The sequence below is a fragment of the Embiotoca jacksoni genome, unplaced genomic scaffold, assembly GCF_022577435.1.
Source record: "Embiotoca jacksoni isolate LCO1_2020_lvr unplaced genomic scaffold, fEmbJac1.0.p SCAF_87, whole genome shotgun sequence".
Taxonomy (NCBI): Eukaryota; Metazoa; Chordata; class Actinopteri; family Embiotocidae; genus Embiotoca; species Embiotoca jacksoni.
Genome location: NW_027185444.1, coordinates 313,632 through 337,500, shown reverse-complemented (window position 1 = coordinate 337,500; position 23,869 = coordinate 313,632). Strand labels below are relative to the sequence as shown.

The window sequence follows — 23,869 nt, the reverse complement described above, 5'->3', positions numbered from 1 at the left end:
AAATGAGAGAGTCCTCCTCCCTAATAGAATCTAAAAAGATGAAAAATATAGTGCAGGAGGCAGGAAGGACTAGTCAAAGAGGTGACCATCAGCATCTCAGCGGCGTGGCTTGGCAGCCTCCAGCCTGCCATGGTGTAATTGGAGAGAAAACATATATGGGAGCAAATAACCCCCTGTCAGGGGCATTAAAAGGAGATGTCGTGACAACTGAGAGCCCTGCTCGCTGAGCACAGCAAAGTGGAGGGGAAGAATAAGGCCCTTCAAATGGAAAAAACCTGCTTGAACCAACAGTACATCCAAATTTTCAAGATAATTGTTTAGCCGGTAGGGGAATAGAGCATCCATGTTTGTTTGTGGAACTTTCCCTTAAAGGAAAAACAGATATTTGTCACGATTGTCATGGATTGTTATCTATTCGCTGTCATCCTTTGATTGATTTGGCATGCCTGCTTTGATGAGTATAATTTAGAAATGGTAAAGGGTAACATTAAGTGCTCAGCCCATATTACTGTGGAGTGACATGAAGGTAGGTGATGGAAACGGGTAGGAAAATATAATGTAGAACTGAAATGTAGAAGAGAAATAAGCAGACAAAATGTCATCGTATTAAAAGATGAATGGTTTTATTTTGTGGGGAGTGGCATTATTAATCAATTAAGTATTTCTAAGGCAGTAATTAAATTATTCTTGTAATATAGCAGGCATTTCTTCTTAACTTAATTTATTCTACCATAAATAATATGTGCAGTGTTTAGGTTTAATCGGATGCTGTAGAAAACAAGTGGTGGATATGAGGACTGTGTGGACTCCCCTGTGGTGCTATTAAAGTCCTCCTTAGCCAACCTTTGTTTCTTTGTTTGGCAACCAAATATCTCTTCTAAACAAATTAGATTTTGGCATGCCTTACACAGGCAACAAATTCCAGCTTCTCAAATTATTGAATTGTCTGAGGCTCTCTGTCGTGCTCTTTTTCCACTTTTCTCCCATGTCTCTACTTTACAATCATCTCCAAATAATTTTCCTGTCTCTTCTGAACCTCCCCTGCATTTGAAACCTGCCTGACCTCGCCATTCAACTGAGCGTGTCAAAATGTTAATGAGGATCCCCCCGAAAAGCGCTTAGAGGTTAAATAAAGTCTTCATAAGCTGTCGGTCAAAATTCAGTAATTTATTTACTTGGCATGTTTCCACTTTTCCTGCCACTCTGCCTCGGTTCTTGTTTCTATCCGGGGACAGGGCTTGTCTTGTTGTGTTTTGTTTAATTTTTTTTTGTGTGTGCAGGCAGCTGTGCAGGCAGCTTTTGTCTGTGTGCGAGATTGCTGCTTTAGCTCCGTGGCCCTTCTCATTAATCATTCGGTCAGACTATTTATAATGCGGCAGCCAAGCCGCCACCTCGGTTGCCATTGGCTTTTGTCGCCGTGGCACTCTGTTTTGTGGCAGGAGGAAACCTAATTATTAACTGTTAAAATGGCAGCCAGCAGTACAGACAGTAAAAGGAGCATGTCAACATGGCTGGCTGACAGTCAGACTGAGGTGGTAGCCCTCTGAGCAACCATAGACCAACAGCACACTGTTTGGCTCAATATCATTTTTTTTTTATTCTAGAAATATATTTTGATGTTTAGTTGCCGGTTGGTGAAAAGTCACCACCTTTGTCTCTTTTTCAGATATTTATATTCAAACTAATAGAATGTATGAAAATGCATTGAAGAAAAAACATTGACAATATCAGTAGTTGATATGTATGAACTTGCAGCTTTTAATCTATCAAGCATTTGTCTCAAAACAATCATTAGATGTTTGAAATACAAACATACATTTGTTTTATCAGGCAATTACTTTTCTAATTACATTTTGAAGAACATTTCAGGTGTCAAGACTACCTTTATGTGAAATGGTTCTGGCAGAGGCTTCCAGCCAATAAATCTGGTTTCTTGATGTTAATCTGTTATGTTCATGCTGGATACAGATGTCATACTAACACAAATAATTAAATCTCCTCCTGATTCGCTACACAAAATCCATATCTTGCACATTCAGGAACAATTGAGATGGCCCTGGACTTGAAGTGTCAGAGGGATATAACGTGTATCTTCTTGAGGTGGGGAAAAGAAAGAATTAGTGAAAGCCTCCTGGAGAATGACACTCTTTGTTATTTGTCTTCTGACTCCTTAGCAGACAGCTATCAGGAAGAAAGAGAACTCACTGTGCACCACGGAGAGAAGAAAATATGTGAGTCAGACTTTCCCCTCCCTCCTCCCTCCTTTCCCCAAAGCTTGAGATCCCCCTTCCAAAAATGAAAAGGATCAAGTTGCTGTCACTGTCACCGCACAAACATAAACTTTTCTGGCACCTAATAAATAGGCAGCGTGGCATTGTTCTCAAAGCCAGACAGGTGTGTCTGCCTCAGTGATGATGGATTCCATTATTCTGTATGGAAAGCCTGTTGGCTTTCTTGTCATATGTTGTCACACATCTCTCTCCTGAGAGAGAAAGGTTTGAAAGATGGCCAAAAGTAATTACACAGACGCTTCCCTGATGCTGTTGCCATGTGTTTTCTCCTGCTCATCACCACTAAAGGTAGAAAAAAATTCGGTTACCCACAGCTATATTTCACAGGGAGATGGGGAGTGCAGACATGTTGGTGCTATGCTGCTCTTCTGGTTGTGCTGATTGCTAGCTCATTAACCCGCCAGCTTTATTTTTCCTAGGTATGAACACTAGCTTTGGGAACGGGCCCTGGGCAGTTTTACTCATCACTAAGGTGGAGCAGCACGCCCTGATCCGGGCATGTGATGACATTATTTGCACGTGAATGGCAGGTACATCAACATCTCCTTGTAAACGCATCAAAAGAGAGATAGAGGCACCTTTGTTCTCCCTGCAGCCCACTTGGGTTGCTGACGGCTCACTGATTGATATTATCATTCTTAATGTCAATAAATAGTGCAATGCCAGAGTAAAAAAAAAATCAGTTTCCTCTTGGTGCGGGAGAGCTCATTTATCTTTCTGCAGCTCACCCTGGTACATGCCGAAATTGGAGCCGGAAGTAGCCTTCCATTTCATCCAGAAAGGGATGTGTGCTTCTTTTTTTTTTTTCCCTCACCATCACCTAATCTTACCTCTCTGTCCCGCTGTCTCTCCTTGTCTCTGTCTCCCTGATTATTTTGATTCCGAATGAGTGAGACTTAACCGGGCGGGAAGATAGAGCTTAAGTCAGTTGTAATATGTTAGGACAACTCTTGATTAGATTCTGTCAGAGTGAAGTCTCTCTGTGTCTCTCCTGTTCCAGTCCTCCCATCCTGGAACACTAGCGTAACAATGAACAGATACCAGGCTACTCAAGAGCCCCTCCGTGAATATGTTACCAAAATAAGGCCCTTGTTAGAGTGATACTTCTTCAATGGGTAGAGCCTCTGTCATCTAGTTGTGCCTCAGGTGCAGTATATTTCCCAGCTCTGGGGGGGTCGTGCACATTTAACGAGTTCCTGAAGAAGAACCGGGGTATAAAACCTGCAGACAATAAGCCTTTCTAGAGCCGTACAGTGGCCACCAAAGGTCTTGGAGACATCATATTGAAAAGGTTAAACACTGACAGTGAACAACCCGAACATGGTGCGTACACAACCTCCACCGAACAGCAACAAATGATGGCATTTGAAAAAAAAAAAAAGAAAAAGAAAAAAGGGTACAGGAGTCTTTTTTTTGTTGTTTTTAATTTTTGACAAGAGTCAGAAGAGAATGGGTTAAAACAAGCTACACTTGACAAGGCCACGCTGTTCGGAAAATGAAACACGCACACGCGCACACAAACACATCTGAGTGCTTCGCTGGAAGTGCACAATTCAAAGCACCCATCTCCATGTTTTTTCCTTTCCACCCCTCCCCTCTCCAATCCTGTTACCCCCTACCCTTTGCTATTATGCTGACAGATAGCACTGATATCCTCTGAGCCGGTGATAGATACGTCATATCTTGGGGAGAAACTGGTTTGTCCTCAGCAGGTGAATATGCGACTCCCTCATTCTCCGAGTAGATAGACACACATGACACTTTTCGACACTCTCCCCCTGATAGCACTTTGGCATGCAGGCAGAATCAAAGGGGGCATCTTTCACATGCAATTAGAGCGGAAAATAAAGACGATGAAGTGCGGTGTACAAAGGGAAGCTGGGGATCAGAAGGCTGTAATGAAAGGTGATTAGAAGTGGAGGCCCCAGCCAATGAGCTGCAGAGAGCTGGGGAAACAAACTCATCCTGGTAGGGATCTTTGTTGAGGACACTATTAGACATGATCAAAGCTGATAATGACAGACAGCCACTGGCAGACAGACGTGGCTATGCTACACTGGATCAATGGTTTTGTCTGTGTGTAATGTGTGTATGTGCATGATAGAGAGAGAAGGGTTTTTTTTATCAACTTTACTCATCAACAGTAAAAGAAGAACCGAAGTATTGTATGGTCCTGACAGGTAAAAAAAAAAAAGAAAAGAAAAGGGGGGGGGGTTTGGATTAAGGGCAGCTAAGTTTTGTCATTTTATTTTATTTTTGCATATTAAACTTTGTCCCAATGATGATAATACATAGTAAATCAAATCTTATTAGATTGTGAAGGGCATTCAAACTGAAAAAGAGACAAAATTCAGTACACTCAAACATTTTTGCATACAAACTAAATCTGCTTGATGTCCTTGCAATTGATGCAATTGATGGACACTATTTCTCTATATTATACTTTATTTATCACTACATAGTATATGCAGAGCTTGTATTCTGAATATGGGTCATGCTGGTTGTTTGCCTTACATCTGTAGTCACATTTTTGCGTTTTCTCGTGTTGGTAACAGTAAAAATATGATTTTCTTGAATATACAGAAAGAAAAGTAGACATGGATGGATGGAAGCATGGACACATTGATGAGAATGTGTGTGTATATGTGTTACTAACATCTAATATAAGAAAACTTGTATTCTGACTATGTAACTAATCACTTACTGGTTTGTGTATTATTGAAGCTTTTACCTGAATTCATACATCACCTACGTAAGTCTGTTAAGTTTTCAGAAAATCCTACATCGTCCGAGTGGAAGCTCCCAGTTCCATATTTCCTCTGTTTTTCTATTCCTACAAGTTTGTCCTCAAAAACAGCGAGCCGTCCTGCTGGGTGCTGAGTGAGTGATGGACATTTGTTTCACTTCTATCTGGCTAAACTGAAGAAAAGGAGACCCATTCCTCCGCCTGCCATTGCCAGCTGTGAGTGGTTGTCAGGGTTTGGGGCTGGTCCAGGACCTGCTAATGGTGCTGTCTGTCTCAGTCAAGTACTTGAGACCTTGACTCCCTCGAGAGACACCAGGCTCCAAAGTTTGACTGGAATTAAGCACCTGGTGAATGAACAGTGGGCGACTATGCTGCCGTGGACCACATCACGGTGACATTATAAATACAGTTTACATCTTCAGAGGCAGTATTTGAAGATGCTGTCTTGCTCTCTTACAGGCTCAATGTCCGGTGCAGACCTGTGGATTCGTGAAAAGGATGTTAGTGTGTTATAATTCCGTCTACTAATTGGGTTAGATATTGATTATTTTACCAAAAGGAATCCCAAAAAACAAAAACACAAAAACAACATTGAGACTGAGGAGGATCCCAGGGGCTTCCACAAACAAACAACACTAATTCAATGCTTCACTGACACAAAAGCACATTCAATCAAAGAGCCAAATAACATCCTTGTCAAGCATCTGGTAAATGGGTTATTTGGCACCTTAACAACAAGTTGCAGTTCAGGCCCATTCAGATTGTCAGCAGACACTACAGGCATGCTGTCTGGGAATGAGAGGCTTAGCAGAAAGGAGGCTGCGGGGGAGCGCGAGGGCGACTGGAGAGTTTAAGACCAGCACTGTAGCTATTACAGGATGTCAGAAAATGTGCTTAATTGAAAATGATTAGGGCTCTCGTAAAAGCCGATCAAGTCAGGGTTTGGGGAGAAAGCGCAATTGTCCCGCATAATCCTGCCTGCCGCTGTTCTTTCATCTGGATGAAGAGATCAAAAAAGAAGGGATTTGTAAAGGCCAGACCTCCCTGTGCCGCAGCCACTGAGCTCAACTCCTCTCTCCAGCTTCCTCCTTTTCAGATTCACTTCCTCTCTGTCGCGCACTCCTCGGTCTGTGTTTCTTGTTCTCTTCTATGCACTTATATTTTTCATTTGACACAAGGTCAGCAAACTGTCCTTTGTTGTGTTTTGCTGTGATGTCAGCATGCTTTGCATTAAGTTGTGATACGCGATGAGAGCTTGCGTGACAGCATGTTTAGAGATTGCGCAGTGTTGCCCTTCATTATCAGACATCAAAGACAGACACACAAACCCGCACAGAAACTATGGGTTGTACTTCCATGTCCTCCTTTATCCATCTTCCAGTGGAAAAAAAGAAAAAAGAAAAAAAAAGAACAAGAGGATAGAAAGCAGTCTGAAATGAAAGCTAGAGGGGCCTAGAGAGAGTCAAAGTGAGACACACATAAACATCCACGCACACATGGAGGAATCAGCTGTGAGCTGAATGGATCTGAGTTTGGAGGGGGAGTACGCTGCCCTTATGGCCTTTCTTTGAAGTGAGGCACAGGCCGTATGTACAGGCCCCAGAGAGGGGCATGTCTACTTCCACCCCATAGGCTGGCTGAAGGCAGTGGTCCGAGCAGAGCACAGAATACAGACAGAGAAAGAATGGGGCTTCATAACTGAGCCGCTTTCTCCTCGCACACTTTTTCTACACCTGCACCAGAGTGATTTTGTTGAGCGGATGCTTAGGGCAACGGACCTCGCCATACTTCATTTACAGTCTGCGTTGTTTGAAGGATATGTTACAGTTTGAGAGCGAGCTTCTGTGTGATTCTGCAGATGTATAACAACCCAGTCGTCTTGTTGATTTAACGATTTTCTTATGAACCTATGAACAGTTGCATTCAAAAGTGGCACGCACATGCGCTCCCCTCTTTAAGATCTCTCATGGCCTTTACTATTTATCTTAAGATTGATGTAAAATTAATCCTCCCAAACAGACCCATGAGTGATGGGTGTTTACTTCTAGTCTTAACAGATATGTTTAAGTCAGCGGATGAAGAAGGATTGTGTCGATTTGTGTTGAGTGCAACACCATTAACCTCTAACTCGATTAGCAAGACGGAAGAAAAACTCGGAGCAGATGATTTCCGTCACTGCGATGTCACACTGTTGCTTTTAACTGTCGAGGCTGCACTCATAGTACACTCCCTGTAAACACACACATGCGCTTTGATGGACCGTTCCCAGCTTGTGCGCCCGACACTCAGCTCACGGGTTGGGCGGGATGCGGAGAGACGGTGTGAGGTCTTGTCTGGTCTGGGCCACTCTTGCTCTGCTCTGGCCTCGGGGAATGTTTGGCGTGAGATAAGGTTGTGTTTGAAGAGGAGCTCCAGATGCTCGTATATTACAGGTTGTCTTGTCATGCCGCAGATAAAGCCTCCGAGAAGCTCCTGTCGCCAAGCCGTACCACACACAGACACACACTCACAGGGAAGATAAATGTTTACAGGAGGCATTCACCCTTCGACAGTGTCGTGCTGTGGACGGCGGGGCTGTCATAGCTCGACCGATTTTAGGCTGCGGCTCACGTCTGCAGCATCTACATTTTGACAGTGTGTTACCTGTTGCATATCACTTCTTATAAATACACGATTATATTTCCCCGGCTTTGAGATACCTCTGCGGTTTTATAAAAGATATTGTTAGCCTTAACAAACTTAGACGGATAGCTACAGTGGTAAAGGCCATGTGGGAAAAAAAAAAAAGGTTTACATGTTTTGGTTTCTGAGATTAGATTTTAGACTCCTTTTTCTCTTTGTGTGCTACCAACTGGCCTTCCTGTGTCTGCGCCTGTCTTTTCACACTCGGTAAAACAAAAGTGTGGTCGTAATTTTAGTTCCTAAAGGTGAGATTGTAAAGTTGTGACACTAATAAAGAAATAAAGTCCTGCAGTGGTGTTAGCTATTGCACTGTCAAGGCTTCCTTAACTATAATAAGCCCGGAAATAACTTTTACTGTAGTAAAGCTGTGGTTTCAGTTTACTCTTAGCGTGTAACCTGTTGAAATAGCTCTGCGCAGCGACATAGTATGTAATTGGTTATTGTTTCTCATTATTTTATAGGGCTAACCTTTGTATTTTTTTGATTGTAAGTATTGTCATCTCATTAAGGCGGAGACTCCGTCCCCGCTTTCCATCCGACCTTGAATGAGATTATTCCTCCCTAATAAGACAAGAGATAGTGGGTTTGTATAATGCAGGGACCGGGTTTCCCTCTGTCATTAAGTCATGTGTTTGCTAAAGTGGAATGGTATATTGCTCGACATAAAACGTGGCATGTCTTCATTTGTCAGGCTCGTAGAGCTGCGAGACAAACGATGTTCAGAGTGTATGTCTGAGGGCCCTCTGAGACCACAGTTGAGCGGCTGCTCACTGGTGCGTTTCTCATGCTAATGTCATGGTCTCCCAGTCTATCTGTCACCCCATTACGCTAACATCATTATGCACAGGGGCCTGTCTCCGTCATTGAAAAGAACAGAATCATTCCTGTCTCATTTTGAAGCAAATTGTATGGGGAACATTTCTCTCTCTCTTTCTCTCTCTCTCTCTCTCTCTCACTCTCTCTCTCTTTTTTTTTTTCCTGTGGTAATGGTGGGCCAATCATTTTGCAAGGCTCCAGGTATGCAGATGAATGAATAGCTATTTGAGCTTTTTGGTGAAAGGAGTTTTTGTATTATTCATGAGAGGAGTGGTGTGTCTGAAAGAGAAAGTGTACGCACACACATGCACGTGTGTCTCTCAAACACAAATGCATTCACTCAGGTACAGTGTACATGTATTGTACGAGCACTCCTGCAGCACCTGTTCCTCGAACACAGTCGTACTTAAACATTTCAGATGACGATGGATGTAAACAAAATGGATGTCCACGAAGACGGAGGTCGCCGGTTTGGAATGGTAGTTTACTTTTTTGAACACTCGATGAATGGCTGCTCGGTACATTTATTGAAGTTGTGACAGATTTTTATTTTACAATCAAGAAACCTATTGTAACTGCACAACCCCCGATTAGCCCCACATCATTGCATTTTTTTTTTTTTTTAGCCTTTGAGCAGCTACGTGGATGTTTCTAAGTGAGATATTTCCACTGCGATCTTCTCGCTGTTCACTTTGAATCTTTTCATCTCACCCGGCTCAGGTTCAAATCCAGGTTAAAACCTTAAATATCTTGGTCCTGAGAAACGGCACAAATTCCTATCTGTCAGCTCAGCAGATTCCTCGTGCTGGCGTGCAGGTCTCCCATCGTCTTTGTGTGGGAGCTACTCTAAGCCATGCATCCACCTGCTAATTGAAAAGCTTCAATCAGCTCAGCTAACTGAGGAGACAACCCCGGGTTCCTGTAATTGCCCTCGTGACAGTGCTTCAGCAAGAAAGAAAAGAAAAAAAAAAAAAAACATCTCTGTGTCATCATTTGCACAACATTATGAATAGGTTAATAAAATAAAATAGTTTAATTATAGCTTAGTTGCCATATTGTTAATGGTGCCAGTGTGGCTCAATTGAATAATACAGTTTCTACTATTAATTATCTGAAAGTGAACTTGTTTAAATGATATTTTACAGCCCCTTGATAAAAATTACCGCTAGAGGCAATGTAATGATAGACAGACAAAGGCCATGCACGAATTATCATAAACTATTAGCTTGTTTCCAAAGGGTTTTATGTTAATCTTTTAGTGCTTAAGTACCCTGCAATTAACATATCAGGAGGAGCTGCCTTCCAGCTAGGCTTGCAAATTGAAGTGCTCAGATAAAAAAAAGCTATTGAGATGAAACCCTGAAAGAGAAGAGGAGCTATCGCACTGAAGTGTGCTGGAATTTTTTTTTTTTTTTTTACTCATGTGCTGTGTGTCTCCACGCACATTTGTGAGAGAGGGAGAACGATAGAGAGACTTTAAGAGCACGGAGACAAAGAATGAGTGAAAAAAAGAGAGCAAGATGCCGTGAGAGTGTCTGTGATCAAGGATGTACGACAATTCCATTATCTCTCTTGGGTGATGACATGAGATGTCTCTTTCAGGCCTCTCTGCCTTTGTCTGATGTTACACAGTGTGTGAGCTATAGGCTGAGTGAAATGGCTCTCATTGGCTGCTGATGGCGGCATCTGATGGAATGTGTTTACATATCGGGCTAGTGGCTTGATATGTAAATGTGGCGGCGTGCTGAAAAGGCTACGGGAGATATGGTTCATTGTTAGGGTCTTCACAGACTGTGTTCCCTTTTATGCTAAGCACAATCGTATCCACTGAGCGAGCATCTTGTAAACCTGCCCGTTGCCTTTGGAAGGTTAAACCCACAAAGGAGACCCATAGCTTTGGAAGATATGCATGTTTTACAGGGTAATTGGCAGCTTTGCTTAGGTCTGCGTTCTTTGTAGTCGCTGACACCATTTACATTTGTTACAATTAAATGAAAGTACCCATAACACATAGCTTATGAGTTCTGGAGAAAATACAGGACGGTAATTGTTCCTCAGAGTATTGTTCTCATATTTTGCCAAGAAAATGCATTATATTTCCACACAGATTTTTTTTGTTGTTGTTTAATATTATCAAAGTTCTAGTCAGGCTTCCAGAATAATTAGCTGACAGTTTTTTTTTCTGTTTGTAGCCATCTATTCATCCTTACTGCAGCAGGTAATTCACCATGTATGTGAATAATAATTTGTTCGACCATTACATGTGGCATTCTGTACATTCCAGCACACATCAGTCCTGACTCAGTGAAACCATATTGCCCATAGAGCGCTCTGATATTTTCCTCCATCACCCAAGGATAGATGACTCCACTGAGGCCTTAATCTCATGTTAAAGATTTGTTGGCCTCTAGAAGTCAGGCCTAGCATTGAGATGCCTGGCCTGATTTATATTCACTGGCATGGAAGGGGAGCCAAGTGCACTATCTGCAAAGCAGATGCTGCAGCAGTGCCCTTGTATTAGGCCTTATATTTCACCTGAAATAAAACCTCTGAACAAGGTTGTGTCCTCGAATCCCCTCTTCTTCTCCCTTTTTCTTTCCACCACTGTCTTTCCTCTTCTTTTATTGACCCTCGTCTTCTTTTAACAGTCATTCTTAGTAGTCTTTCATGTGAATGATGACCTGACAAAAATATTATGCCTCCAATTGTAAATAGTACAGCACACTAGCCCTAACACTGAGAGGTTTTCATTGCTTTCATGGCTGAATATGAGAGGCAAAAGCTGGGAGTAAAATAAAGCCTATAGCCAGCCAAAATCCTGATGAGCGTTGCCTTTAAAACCAAATTCTTGTCTGTCAGCCCCTGTAATTTATGGGGCAGAGATTACAAAGCTACCGATACAATAAATTAAACTGATGGACAGAATTATGCCCGGTGCTTCCTGCTCTCCCCAATGACGCACACTAACTTAGCACTGCCTGACAATGAGTATGATTTACCACCCGGCCAGAGTGGAGAAGGGAAAACATTCACAGGCAGAGGCACCCAGGCCTCACTTTGGCCCACAGCCTAGTGAATAAAACCCTGCTTTAATTCACCCACAAACGTGTCGCCATTAAAAAGGCTAAGAATAGGGATTGCAGATCATAAATACTCTCTGATTTATCAGCTAACAACAAAGAGCATAAGCCCAAGCCAAGGGGAGGGAGATTGTTTGACAGAATGTTGTCAAGGAGAGGAAAAAGAGAGGAAAAACACACTCCTTCTCTCGTTCTTACTCACAGACACTCTTAGCTGAATCTGACCAGGGATGTAGCCCGGCCCTATCTCCTGCAGCAGTCGTAGGAGCAGATGTGTCTGCTCTCTTCTCAATGTGTGACAGACAGAAAAGATAAACAGAGAGAAAAAGCGGAGAGAGAGAGAGGAAGAGACGGAGGGGGAGGGAGGTAAAGAGAGTAGGAGCTGGCACGGCACTGGCTAATTTATCTCTCTGAGAGACAGATTAAAGAGAGAGGAGAGTGAAACAAAGTTCCACTGGCTTAATCAGCGGACAGCCTGCTAGCAGAAGACATGATAAATCAGAGCAGGCTCAGTCCAGGAGAAAGCCTTTGCTCTGGGAGGGAATGGGAGACATCCTCAAGCCAAACAGCAGTATCTTTTACATGGACTGTTGTGAATAGCAGCTCGTGAACCTGCTATGTGTATACTTGCAATCGATACACATTGCTATTGTTTGAGCAAACACCGTTGTACAGTAGTCCTCTGCTCTTACTTTGCCCCCCGACGCTGTTATTTTTAGTAGTGGGTGAACAGTCCTGCTTGCTGGTGTTGTGTAAACAGGACAAAGGGACACGAAGGGCCTTAGGTTTCCTCTTGGTTTCGCTGTGAAGCCGTGTCTTTCTTTAGCACATCGTTCATGACAGGGGACTAACCTAAGGGCCTAACCCAGGAACAGGAAGAGGGGCTTAGATATCCCCGTGTCATTAGTTCACCACGGGGTCACAGCTGGGCCACTCAGAGCATGATTACAACCCTTGATTTATCTGCTTTGGAGCCCGAGCACAGATAAATCTCCGAGCTCATCCTCGCCGTGGGATCCTCACTGTCTGATAAACGGCCCAAGCTGAATAAACAACCCCCACAAACTTCCAACCCCTCGTACATTATGAATAATTCATTCAGGTTGCGAGCTCTAAATGCGTATATTTTGTATCTTAAATGGCAAAGGTGCTTCCATGATCTCTATCCAATCCTCTGTGCATGTCTTTGATGAAATACTAGAGAGGCAGGGGTTGGCGGACATTTTGTTTAGTAGTTGTAAACTTTATTTCCTCGCCCCGGCTGTCGTCCTCCAGCATTTTCACATAAATATACTTTATGCAAATGTGTCACGGGTTAGACCGTACCGTAGCTCCCGTGTAGATATGGGCCTGTCTGCGACTTTATGACAAAGTTTAAAATCATTCATTACAGTGACCCCTGCGGTAAATTCGCTCAGTGGAAAATGGCCCCAGCTCTCCTGTTTGGTGTGTAGATGTGATCAGGAGTGCATTTTAACTTAATTAATTGGCCGTTTCTGTTGACAAGAAATTTATGCAGTAATAATTTGCTCGAAATAGATGCAGAGCGCAGGAAATGAGATATCCATCAGGGTGCTTGTGTTCCGCCAGCTGCACGGCGGCTAATATGAAAGTATTTCAGGCTGCTCAGACCCTGCTGTTTGCGCAGTCAAGATTATATATACCCACGATCCATTGCCTGCCTCAGAGGCGCTCATGGAGGTCTATGATAACAAAGACTATGTGATTTATGGCCTGCTGTGAAAGCAGAACTTGATGAGATTAAACAATTTCATAGCATGAGTGTTTCTCAGAGGGCCTTCTGATTTGTGGCAGCAACACCGACAGTAAATCAAGTTTATATATCTGAGAGCATGCTCAGCAAAGGAGTGCAATTACTGTTTAAGACAGCTACTTTTTATTTAATTTTTATCCCTGGTTTGTCTCTTTTATTTCTAGCCTGTCATACAGACGCTCACCTTCATAAGTCCTTTTGAGGGAAGGGTTGAAGAATGGAGGAGGTGGGGAAACTCGAGGAGGAGAGGAGAGGAGAGGAGAGGAGAGGAGAGGAGAGGAGAGGAGAGGACGGCACAGTGGCATGTGCCCTCTGCTATCTCTCCTCTGCAGCTTTTACAGAACAACAACAACAACAACCGGGGGACAACAGCGGCCACCAGTAGAACAACACGGGCGTCCGTAGAGCAGGAGGAAGCACTCCATTTTTAATGCATTGTCTGCCTGCTGCTCTGTCCCTGTCTGGGTAAATGGAGTAGGCAGAGTGTAATTAGAGAGCCGGGCTTTGCTCCTTGCCATAAAGATGACATGGTGTAATGATACAGCTTACAGGCCCTCAGAGGGTTCTGAGGATCTGGGTCGTTTGCCTGTGACTTATGATAGGTGTGGAAGATGACAGTGTTATCATTGCGACGGAGAATCCTGAGATGCGGGGAACTTCTTGTGAAAGGTTGTCAGGGATGTGAGGCGAGCAGAGATGGATAGGGAGCATACTAATCAGCTGTATTTACAACTCGTCATGTAATATTTTTAAATGGAAATTAGGAGGAATCAAATTTTCAGTAGCTTAATTATTGTAATCGCGTTTTACCGGTGTTTATTAGTCTGAAATATATGTGCCGGTATCAGTTCATAATTCAAGGGTGTGTGCTCTAAGATTGTTTTTATGTGCTGCAAAAATAACAAAATAAAATTTCATACCACTGAACATTTTTACTTTGAGTTGAGGTCAGAGTTCTTAAATTTAGATAGAAGAGGTTGAAGTGTATTTACATCATATGAGTCTGCATCTGCACTAATCAACTAATCAAGTTGTGTTTTTACATGAATGTAAGTGAACATTGAAGTACATGTGCATTAGTGTTTCACACATTTAGATAATATGAGAGGGTGTGTGTGTGTGTGTGTGTGTGTGTGTGTGTGTGTGTGTGTGTGTGTGTGTGTGAGCTTTTTAATGTGAGTTCGTGCACACATGCAAATCTGTGTGTTTTGAAGTTGTGGTTAAATGTTCAACGGGTGTTTGTGTGTCTGTGTCCTTGGGTGAAGATGTGAGTTGTGCATCTGTCTGCATCATCCCATATCTTCCCAGAAAACATCAAGAGATCTCATTATTTCGACACATCTCAGGGTTTTTTTCTCTCCTTTTTTTTTTTTTTTTCCCTCTCTCTCCGTGTGCCTTGAGTCAAAATTAGTTTTCATTCCCTCTGTGATCTTACTGACTGAAGCCGGCTCAAAGTAAAGAAAATCGCAGTCTTCGTAGCGGCGCTGAGTCAAACACACACTTCACACAGCCGCAGTCTGAGTTAAGCATTGCTAAGTAACCTTCACATTTCACTCGTGTGAAGAGCTAATTTCCTTTAAGTTCACATGTCAGTTTTTGTGCCTCTTTTTGTGGGTCCTCTTCAAATGTCTCTCGGCGTCTAATTGCATAGGAAACATTCTAGACAAGCCGGTGTGACAGGCCCGCTCCCTGAGTCTTCAATTATTAAACATCCTACACTCTAGAAAACAGCCCTGACGTTAGCTACATCCCCTAATCGGAACAGAAAGCCTCATGATATGTCACACTCCTGAGTCGCTGTGGTTTTGTGTGTCTCTCTGTGTGTGTTTGTGTAGTTTGCTTTAAACAAGGAAAGATGAAAATATTTCTTTTCGCACCAGTTAAATAAGGCAAAACTATGACAAAAATTATTTTTGTCACAGGTAGATCAGAACATTCGCATCTCGCTTTTTTCTCCTGTTTTGGAGATAAAAGAAATTGTGTGTGCTGATGAAAATATATGAAACAATCGGTTATGTTTAGCGTAAAAGTTTGAATAAGACATTTAATCATTGTTCTCACTAATATATACAGCATTTTATGATTATTTGATTTGTCTTGAGAACTTTTTAGCTTTACAATCTGTGCGAATGAAAAGGTCAAACTAGACCGAAATAAGAAATAGCCTCGAGCTAATTGTACTGCGTACCTGTAATATGTAGGCTTCCGTTTCTGCTTTAAATCACCTGCACTTACTCCGCAAGACGCTCACTGAAAAGGTCGAATGACTTTTTAAATTTCAACCCAAAAACAAACACAGCCTTATTACCATCTATGAGTCATCGCTATGGATGATTAACGTCCAGCAGCACTCAACCTTTGCCAGTCTGACGCTTAGCCGTACACAGAACGGCGGGTCTCGCTGTTGCTGGTTCACTTCGTGTGCCTCGTGCCCCGAGCGAAACATCAGAACAGTTGCTCTTGTGATCAGTGATCATATGATACATTTACTCAAGAGCAAGTTCATTGGAGTAGAACTGGTTAATCATTAAACACACGCACAGCAGTCTTCCTGCTGAGCAAAAGACCGTTGTAATGCTCACAAGTGCAGGCACCATTACATCAAATGTTCTTCCCCCTGCCATTACCTAAGGAAACACAATGAATAGTTTTCATGCACATAATAGCAATTTAAAACACATTCCAATTTTTTTTTCTTTTTTTTTAATCCCTCAGTCCAATTCCTTAAGACTTAAAGTGAATTGAAAACAATAGATTTAATATTCCACTGTTGGACCTTTCACCATGCCTGTCGATGGAAAAAAAAAATTCATTTAAATGATTTTAACTCAACCAACATGTGTTTTTCTGGTCATAAAATAAGATCTTTTTTTTGTTTTTTTTTTCATTAGTTGACACAAACATAAAGAATAATTTTAGACTTCTGTTTGAAAACATGTAAAAGTCTGTGTATGTGGGAGGTAGATTTGATCTCTGCTAGTGAACGAGAGCGTTTTTCATTTCATCACTGCCATTACATGCTGCAAGACGCTTCAAGCTAGTGCTACTTATTTCTTTTTTCATTGTTTATTTCAGAAAGTGTTGCATTGTTTGTAACCCCTAACTTCAAAAGTACGAAACATGAATCATAAAAAATTCTATCTAGTGAAGAACTAAACGTGTCATGCCAGCATTAAATGTTGACTCAAATAAGTTCACAAGTTGTGTCTCCTCTGATCTCTAACATGATCAGAAAGCAGCACCAGTTTATGGAGACAAGATGTGAAAAAAGTTCCATGCACAGACACAAAAGAAATATTTTGATATAGACCCAAAGAGAAAACATATCAAAAGACATTTTTATACATGTCTTTTGCAAGCACAAAAAGCAGAAATGGTGTCAAGAGAAAACAAAACAGAAGGCTTGTTTCTTCCAACAATTGCTTTAAGCTACAAAAATCTCCTTGAGTCCCTAGCCTCCCCTCAATGTCAGCCCCCCTCCCCTCGCCCGCCCTCCCTCTCTCTCCTCTTCATTTCTCTCTTTTCCCCTTTTCCCTCTCTAAGGCAGGACAGGGCCCTCTTTGCACCCTGATAGGTTGCGGGCTGATGCTTAGCAACAACATTCCTGTGCCCTAAGTAGCAGTAAGCCTCTGGCTGAACTCTTTGATGTGGCTGTCAGGCCACATTTATTTCCTTTTAGCACTTTGTCTACTTGTCCAGATGTATAAGGAGATAAAAAGGGCTGGTGTTTACACTGGTCTCCCTCTGTAGCGCGGCTGTAATTAGATTGTATTGCTGGTCAGTCTTAAGGAGGGAGGTGAGGTGAGGCGAGGCAGGAACCAGCTGTGTCAGGATGAGCTGGTCAGGGGGAGACTTCAGAGCTGCCCTGCCGAAGAGGAGAGCAGGGTGTAAAAACGCAGAGCAAAATAGTTACTTTGTGTACTTCTGCTGTGACAGCCGACGTCGTAATCACATTCTGGGGAAATCTTTCTCGATCAACTCATGTCAGCATAATGTAGTATAATATCACACCCGTCAAGATTTATAATCGACAGCCAGGCTTCCAAAACTTTATAAACTTTGTGGCAGTTGCATCTGAAAAACATCTAGATGTGCCGTCAACCTTCCCTGACTCACTTTTTGGTGCCTCATATTTTCAAGATCCCCACCGTGGAGGTGGTTATGTGCTCCATGTGGCTCTCCTTGTGATCTGCTTTTCTTCTCTTTCCAACCCTCCCCTGTCTCCCTCTTCCTGCCCCCCTCTCTCAGGGTGATATGTTGGAAGTAATAATCACTATTGCCTCTGGGTTTATCAGCATTTATTCGCATAACAACGCTGAAAAGGAGAAGACAGACAGCACTGGTGTGATGTATTATCTAGTGTGGGGATCATCTTTCATAATGACATCCAACAGAGCTTATTCTCTCTCACTCACGCACACGTATGCACACTTTCTTCATTTCTCTCTCTCCCTCTTTCCACTCCTCTCTGTCCACCCTTTATTATCACAGAATCCATGGTGCTCCCCAGCCTGTAAATTTGTGCCACATTATCATAAGCTGTGGCGATAACTCACATTGCACAGAGACAATAATGATGTGAACACTCAGCATATGCCCCAGGCCCAGCAAATTAAAACAATGCTCAGCTTGATGAGCAGACTAATCTGGACAGCAGAGAGACTGAGAGAGAAGGAGAGATGAGAACGGGGTCCAGGAGAGTCTTAAATAGACGACACAGCAGCACCTCCCTCTGTTCAGTGTAGGTAAAACCAGAGAAACCAAGACGGAGGGAAACGGAGGAGGATATGAAACAGAAAAGTGGGAATAAAGAGAGTAGGACCGTAGCTGCAGCGTTTGTTTTGAGGACATGAATGTGTGGGCATAATGAAAAGTTTACTAGCTTTTATTTATTTACTTAGCTCCAAACCTTTGAGAGCTGGAATTTGTATGAACACGCCTGGTGTTTAATGCTTCTATATTTCACAATAAATGCATAAAAGTTCAGAAATGTGTCACTTTATTGTTGTAGGTCCTATCACACTCCTATCTTTAATCATACAATGCCGTTATTCATGTTTTATAACCTTTTCAAAGATATATCTAGTGTGATAGTGTCTGTGGCACATTTGTGCAAAGTCTTAAAATAATCATCAATGCACCGGTCCTCCTAAAGCAAGTACAGAGAATTTTTTTTCTTCCTTCCTTCCTTCCTTCCTTCTCTGCTTCCTCGTCCTCCGGACATGTCACTGACTAAAGCAAAAGAGTGCAAATGTGGAGGGGTAGTGAGTAACGTCTGAGAGTAGAAAAAGGAGGATCAGGTCAAGTGGAAGCTGGCTGATTGATGCACGGTGGACGGGGTGGGATGGTTGTGCTGGATAGGACGGGAAGCGACAACAACCCCAGATGTTGAATGGGGTTGGGTGTATGATCAGCAGGCATGATAGAGAGGAGGTGAAGTAGTGGTGTCATGCGTAGCGTTGCATCTGGGTGGGTGGTGATACTGAAAGCAAGGTGACTGATGTCCCATGGGACCAGAGGCAGGCTGTGAAGGCAGCCCAAGGCTCTATCTCGTATTCAGCTAACCCCAGTAGTCCTCCCTTTCCTTGTTCTCCCCCCGCACCCCCCTAACATAGTCTGTGGGTGGTGCTGTTAATAATGTGGCAACTAGGAAGATTAATTGTGGGCAAGCAGCAGGATTAGGAGGGGCTTTTGTTGGCCGAGCAGGCCTGAAGAGGCCCAGGCTTATGATCTTTCAAGCAGGACAGGAAATGAAGCAAGCAGGGCCGCAGCTCTACGGCGGTTCAGAGGAGCGCAGAGGCAGATCAGATGGAGACGGCTCACAGTTCCTGTCTTAATCCCCGAGTTGCTCACTTCAGCTCGTAATAATTGCCAGAGACAGACTCTTTGTGTGCTCGTTATGACAGCCAATATCAGTTATATCCTCAAAACCGAATGGCAAAATGCAAATTGGAGGAATAAAGAGACTTATTTGAAAATAGGATGGGTGGTGATCATTTTGTTTCAAGATTTATTCGCTCTCTCCAACATCTGTTTTTGCAGGTCCTGCAGTTTAACTGAGTATGAGTATCGGATTGTTTTGCCTCAAATGGGAGGTGGCACTTCTTACTGAGTACAGTATGTTCTCATTGTGAACTTTTTGACTTCTTGTTTTACTCATTCCATACAAGTACATTGTACGAGCAGGGAGTGATCTGTGATATTTCTTAACAGGTTTTAGCCACTCCAGAGGCTTAGAGCAGCAAGTCCGCTGTCAAAACAATATTCCGACTTCTTTCAAAAACACAGTCCTCCAGTATATATGTAGTAAGGCCTCAAAATAGGCTTATTTTGCCATTTTTTTCCCCCTCCTCGGTGTAACACGAGACACATGCTGGCCAGACCTTAATGCCTTTCAGAGATGCTATCTGAAAGCACATTATGTGATCGTTTTCACGTCACTGTGCTCTCTTTGCCCATGAAGAATATGGTTCCTTTTAACAGTGCAGGCCATTCCATTTCTCAAGGTTATGCATGGTCATGTAGAGGAACAACAATAAAAGTGGGAAAAAAAAATGCAGCTCCAAACCATCTCTAATATGTATTTGTCAGTTAAGTCTCTTGCTATGATTAAAGGCCCAGTGAATTCCTCCCTGCAGGAAAGGAAAGTATTTCTGCAAAGGCATCAGATATCGCTGCGTCATGATAAACTGCCTGCTCCACAAGCTAAAAGGCTAAGGGAAGGAGGAGGATGTTTTGGACCTTGAAAGTGCACCAAAGAATAACAACACAAAAACTCTTGACCTGTTTGAGAATACGGTCTGAGATTGAGGCCTCTGTTTTCTCTTTGTCCTACAGCAACATTTGTCACACTTGCTTAGCCTGAACCTCTGACTTTGCTCACAATCAATAGCTCGTTCCAGTTGTGCAGGCAGGTATCTATGCACACATTTACCGCACATTTCAATTGTTGGACATTAAATAAGATAGCCAGTTGAACACAGATGAGCATTTAAAATGCAATTTGCATCCCCTCTATTTAAACCTGTGTAGAAAGGTCATTATATGTCAGACCAACCTCACATAACAGCTCTACATTGGTCTGTTCGGAGTGAGCAACGTCTTCCCTTTTAGTTGACCACTGAAGGAGGTCATGGCTGAGTGAAGGTTAAGACTTCTCCTCCCTAACCACGTTGTAGATCAGTCATCACCAGTTCATCTCGACAATGTGAGAGAAGGACTAAAACATGATCTCACCGATTATGGGCTTTACTTTAACAATGTAAGCATTCAGTCTGAAGCGCGTTGTGCAAGTGCATTTAGGGCGTGGCCAAATTCACGTTTTGCTTGTTCAGCAGCGGATAATCTGAGCGCAAAGTAAGGAGCGTGGTGTGTTTTGGGTATAATCTGAAATAAATCAATCAGTGTCATCTCTCATTCCTTTTGAAATCCACGTGTGCTTTGCACCTTGGCCAGTGGCTGTTATAATGGTTGATCTGCCAAGTAATAGAAAAGGATGCCTTTCTGCAGATTAAGCAGATTAATGGTCCACAATAATAATCTTTTGCATGTTTGTGCACTGCTGCATGTCCCTGTGTGTGTAACAAGAGAGTGTATGCCTGTTACTATCTGAATAATGTGCCCTGAAGATAGCAGTAAAATACTATACCACTGACTTAAGACCAGGTTTTTGTTGGTCAATCGCGCAATCGTTTTCTGCTGCCTGAAGATAGCAATGCACCAACAATGTCCCTGACCAGACTTCCTTTTAAGACTAAAAGGTCCATGGGTGCTCAGATGGGCACACGTACTTTGCTATTTGAACAATGCTGGTGATAGACAGAAATAATTGTCTGAAACTAGCAAAAACCCTTGTGTTGCCGTTGGTGCTGCTTTGCGCTAAGTCTTAAGACAGGAGTAGTGTTTCCAACATTTCCTGTGCCAATCCGCCACGATTTATGAAACTCTTGGTCGGCTACACTGATAGTTGTAGTTGTAAAACTTGTTAGATCTTTTTCCCCTCTATATATTAATTCTTTGTATATGTCTCCTCTCTTCTAGCCCCCTAGTGAGGGTGGACTTGAGAGTCACCCCCTGCCTTATACCCCTCTACCCCGAGGATCCAGAGATGCCAGGAACCACAAAGGTAAGAACTTTTGGTGTTTCTAACCTTTTAACTCAGGTGTTTTGTAAATACACCTGTACAGATATTCTTTGAAATAAACGAGAAGCAGCACAACAAAATATTCAAATACAATCAGAACCATAGCCCGTGGATTATGTAAATATGAGTCATGACCCTAACGGCTGCAGAGAGTGGGAATCTATTGAACTTGAGACTGAGTTAAAGTTACGTTATCTATTCTTATTGATCTCATCTCATCTGTCCGATGTGTTGATAGTGGGAATAAATCTGAGTAATCTAGGTTAACTCTGATGTGGATATATGCGTGGGAGCACACAGTACATATACAAGATGCCGCATCCTTGATCTGTTGATACTAGACATTGATTAGGCCGCATATTGACCCGGTGTAGTCAGTTGATGTAATTATGAAGCAACTTCTGAACATCAAACACGGCACTCTGGGAAGAATGCATCACATTCATTAAAGAGATGCAATGTTCTAAATAAATGGTGAAGGCTACCTACAGCATTTGTTGTAGATTCTCAGCTGAGATGTAATCAAAAAGCCTGGAGCTGCATTTTGTTACACTAACTAATCCCATAAGTATACAATAACACCATTCAGTTTGTATCAATTTGACATCATTTGCAACATACCTCGGACTAACCTGCAATGTATATCAGTGTCTTTGATCATTTTAGTTAGTTTGTGCTTTAGGATTTCAAACAGACATTTTATTGTCTGTTTTATGAATTACAGATGCAATAAAATGGAGCAAATAAATGTAATTTCACACATAAGATTTCACATATTACTGAGGAGCAGGTTATTGTAAAGCATCTTGCAAAACAATTTTTTTTTTTTTTTTTTTTTTTTTTTTTTTTTTTTTACTTTATTGTCATTCAACATCTAGAGTCTGTTTAATCAAGTTTCAAGTAGCCTGACTCGTGACGTTGGTCTAATGGCATAAACCTGAATTGACCATTAATTTGGTGTCAGACTTTTCACGATAAACACCACTTCTCAGGGTTGTTTTTGAAATAAATAATTTCCCAGTTCTTGTACCCGAGAGATTCATCACTGACTTCACAATGCAAAACACTTGTGATAAGCAGACCACCACTGCGGCAGCATGACATATCAGCAGTGAGTGTCCCAACCCTATATACAGTAGAGCCTGGCACACCAGTCCCCATTTATGGTGCCAAGGACAGATCTATGTCATGAAAGCTGGGATGGTGGCAGCTCTCATTGGATGTAAGGACAGAAAGAGCCTTGTGCTTTGTCAAAATCAGACCTGGCTAAGAACAGCCCATTTAAAGGTGAGGGGATCTGACACATGAAATATTTTTCCCCTCTGTCTGAGATCTGAGCAACAGTGACAGTCTCCATTTGTTATATTTATGATGCAGCGCTGCAGTCTTAGATAACACAGCCCTCATCTTCGCCCTTCACCTCCTCTTCACGTCCCTGCCTCAAGCCCCTACCTCCGCTCTGTTTTTTTTTTCCCATTTATTTACACTTCTTAAACACACTTGAGTTTTCTTTATGTGTGGGAGATGGTCACAGTAACTCCTCATTCTAAGACAACAAAGCAGCGCTACAACATACACAAATTATTCAGACAGTAATTCCAAACACCTGAGTGTTTGCTGGGTTAAATCCAAGATATAAACAATAGGGGTGAAACAATATAGGTAATTATGTTTGTGTAGTTTATGGCAAACCTCTTGTTTAAATACACAAGTGAAATTAAACAATTCACTACACATTTGTTTCAAAATCTATTGAAAAAGTGTCCTAATTTAGCCTTTTCTGCCCGGTAAAATTATGCTTTGATTTCCTGATGAGTTGTTGAAATTACAGCAAAATATATAGAATTGAACATTAAATTTGTTGAACAGTTACAGCGTTAGTAAGCAGGTTTTAAAATAAACATTATACAGTATGTGATTGTGACAGTAGTTGTTCAAGGGTTAACAATGTTTTTAATAGAGGGACGAGGGAGGCTGTATAGTTTTATCCTGTCTCCGGCAGTAGCAGGCAGATCAGCAGCATTTCTGACATCGCCCTGTCGGCAGAACCTCCCTTTCCTCCTTTCAGCCCTCTGCACCCAACCCCTCCACCATGTCACCTGTGTGGAAGCCCCAGAGCCTGGGTGCCAGAGGTAATTACTGCAGCTCGGAGAGCTCCCGGAGGAGGGCCACGCTGGCAGGTCACTGCCCAGGGAGAGAGGGGTGTAAACCGAGGACAGGACTCCAGGATGAGCTCCTGTCTTGGTTGGTGGAGGAATCAACCAGAGCAAGACAAGGCAGCAGAGAGAGGAACGGGAGGAAGGGAGCAGTCGAAAGATGGGCTGTTGAGGTTGTGAA

General features: G+C 42.5%; 1 protein-coding gene across 1 annotated transcript in view; it reads left to right on the top strand.

The window, feature by feature from the left end:
* lrmda (leucine rich melanocyte differentiation associated) overlaps nucleotides 1-23,869 on the top strand; it is a 205,662-nt gene that overhangs the window by 156,772 nt on the left and 25,021 nt on the right. The window contains exon 6 of the mRNA XM_069139921.1: nucleotides 21,430-21,514. Coding sequence (XP_068996022.1) covers nucleotides 21,430-21,514 — 85 coding nt within the window. The remainder of the gene's footprint in view (nucleotides 1-21,429; nucleotides 21,515-23,869) is intronic.